Raw genomic sequence first — 2820 nt, 5'->3', positions numbered from 1 at the left:
AAATAACATAATTACAATTTATTTCCAAAATAAATCTGGCTCAAAGCCTGGGTAAGAGGCACCATAAAACAGACTCCGTCCTAACTCATAAATAATGAAAATAAAGTCTATTTTCACTGAGTAAATATTGGGGGTACAAGTATAACAGTATGACATCCACACATCTCTGAAGCTTGTAATGAAACGTGTTGGTTAGTTTTACTTACGATAGCCGCATTTCTTGCACCCAGCTCTGATGTTGTCCTTATTAGGTCCTGTAAGATCGTTAAGAGCTTTTTAATGATTTTCATGCAAGTATGCATTCATATTCACATTATTATGTAAACTTCTAATTAAATACATATGCCTTTATAAAATGAACATACTGGTTGAGCTCTATATAAAGTGGTGAAAGGGTGATATAGAATGACCCGCTACTATGCTTTTTAAGCACCCAAAACATACAGTAGGTATACACTCACAGCTACTTTATTAAGTGCACTTTGCTAGTGCAGGGCTGGACTGCATTGTGCCTTCAGACCTGTCTTAATTCTGTATGGCAGAGCTTCAACAAGGTGTTGCAAACATTCCTCAGTGGTTTTGGTCCAGATCGACATGATAGCATCACACAGTTATTGCAGACTTGTCGGCTGAACATTTGTGCCGTGAATCTCCCTAAGGTGCCCTACTAGATTGAGATCAGCCGACTATGGAGACCATCTGAAAACAGTCAACTCATTTTCATCTTCAAGAGACTAGGTTGAGATGATTTGAGTGTTGTAGTGCATTCTCCTGCTGGAAGCAGCTATCAGGAGGCAGGCACACTGTGGTCATCAAGGGGTGGATATGGTTAGAAATGATATTCAGGTAGGCTGTTGCATTACAAAGGGGCCCAAATTGTACCAAAGAAATATCGCCCACACCATGACACTATCATAAGCAGTCTGCACTGTTGATACAGGGCAGTATGGATCCATGTTTTCAAGTTGATTATGCCAAATTTTATTCCTACCGTCTGACAGCTTAAGTGACATCAGACCAGGCAACATTTTTTTCAAATCAGCTATTGTCCAGTTTTGTGCTCTGAGCTCATCTGCGTCAAGGTTCAACATGTACGTTCACATGTGCGTTCAGAGATGCTCTCCTGCATACCTTGATGCAGGAGAGCATCCCCATCAGCTCCAGACCATCTGGCCATTCTCCTCTAACCTCTGGCATTAATAAAGCATTTTTGCTCACAGAACTGTCACTCACTGGATATCAGCTCTTTTTCAGTCCTTCAAAACCCCATAGATTGTTTAGTGTGAGTTTACTGAGTTTCAATACTTTGACCAGCTCATCTGACACTAACAACCACAGCAGACTCAAATTCACATTTCCCCTCATTCTGATCTTCGGTTTGCATTTCAGCAGCTCACCTTAACCATGTCGACCTGACTAAATGCACCAGGTTATTGCTACGTGATTAGCTGATTGATTATTTACTTTAAAAGGCAACAAGGGTAACAGATGTATCTAATAAAGTTACTAATTGAGTGCATATGTTGTGTGATATATTATTATTATTATTATTATTATTATTGTTGTTTTACTCTCTCTACTCAACCAAAAAGGAGATAAGCCTAATGCTAGTTACAAGAGCTAATCATAACAAAAAGTACTAAAATCGAATCCATGAGTGTTTACATGGAGTATCTCGACATTTACAAGTACTGTGCTTTACGCTATTCTGTACATCAACCGCAATGTAGCCCCGTGTGCTAAACGTAGCCAAGTTTCTCGCTGGGTTAGTCATTGCACCGACTTCACTTCAAAGGGTTTGTGTTCTTAAAATACGTTAAGCTAACGTAAACGTAAGCCCCACTTTGTGTTACCAATGCGTTAGTTACCCTGTCAGCTCTTACCATTCCAGCGAAAACTACATGAATAATACAATAGAAACTGCGAAGATAAGTAAGTTACACATTTGAAATATAATTCCCACCTGGTACAGCCATCACTGTGTCCACAATAAAGCCCGCAAACAGCAAAACTTAGTATTGTTATAGCGCGAATCAGCCAACAGCGTCCTCACACCAAATACCGTCGACAGGAAACACTTGTTCTATAAACTACCGCGTTCCCCCTGCTTATGTTCGTGTATTTTTTTCTTACTGACGGCAGGGAAACCAAACTAGTGGCGCATTATCGCCGCCCGACGGAAAGGAGTTGGAGCAGCAGACTGTGTGACATATTTTCACAAGGATTTCTTGTGGAAAAAAACAAGAAAAAATATAGAAAAGTGAATAATCTAAATATAATGTTCTATTGTCTTCAATGTTTACACTTACATAAGCTATGAATAATCTGCCATTGTCAGACCCTGGTGACGCTATAACAAAAAACCCCTGAAATATTTGTGCCATGCATGACTGCTTTGCCAGTAAAGTCAGCTGTGGTTTTTGTAAGGGGTTAATTGCAGGCAGCTAGAGTCGGACTGGCAGATGGAAAATGTTGACAGATGCATGGCCCCCAGACATGCTCTCATCATCATGTCTGTGGCTGTGACACAAATGCACGGACGCACATACACGAAAACAATCTCAGTCCTGATCTTTGATGATGACACATGCTTTAGCGTGGGCTAGTTTTAATTATGTGATTTACCTTGTTTACTATTGAAGTGATGTTCCTTTCAACTACACATATGATGCCTCACGGCTCTGAAGTTCAGCCCAGTCAAAGAACTTTTGTACCTCATTTTTATTATTATTAGTTTTTTTTAATTTGGAAAATATAGACAAAAGCAAGATATTTAAAGAAAATAATATAACTAAAATAAAATTATAAATGCTAAAAAAT

At 39.1% G+C, this 2820-nt stretch overlaps 1 protein-coding gene across 1 annotated transcript in view; it reads right to left on the bottom strand.

Annotated features, from left to right (window-relative positions):
* srek1ip1 (SREK1-interacting protein 1) overlaps positions 1–2147 on the bottom strand; it is a 4296-nt gene extending 2149 nt beyond the window's left edge. Inside the window, exons 1-2 of the mRNA XM_013910120.1 lie at positions 1964–2147; positions 207–254 (exon numbers count right to left, since the gene is read on the bottom strand). Coding sequence (XP_013765574.1) covers positions 207–254; positions 1964–1976 — 61 coding nt within the window. The 5' untranslated portion in view covers positions 1977–2147. The remainder of the gene's footprint in view (positions 1–206; positions 255–1963) is intronic.
* Positions 2148–2820: the final 673 nt, after the last annotated feature.

Source organism: Pundamilia nyererei, unplaced genomic scaffold, assembly GCF_000239375.1.
Source record: "Pundamilia nyererei isolate P.nyererei 1_Seehausen unplaced genomic scaffold, PunNye1.0 scaffold00036, whole genome shotgun sequence".
NCBI lineage: Eukaryota > Metazoa > Chordata > Actinopteri > Cichliformes > Cichlidae > Pundamilia > Pundamilia nyererei.
Note: the sequence above shows the minus strand (reverse complement) of the source record. Positions and strands in the feature narration are given on the sequence as shown.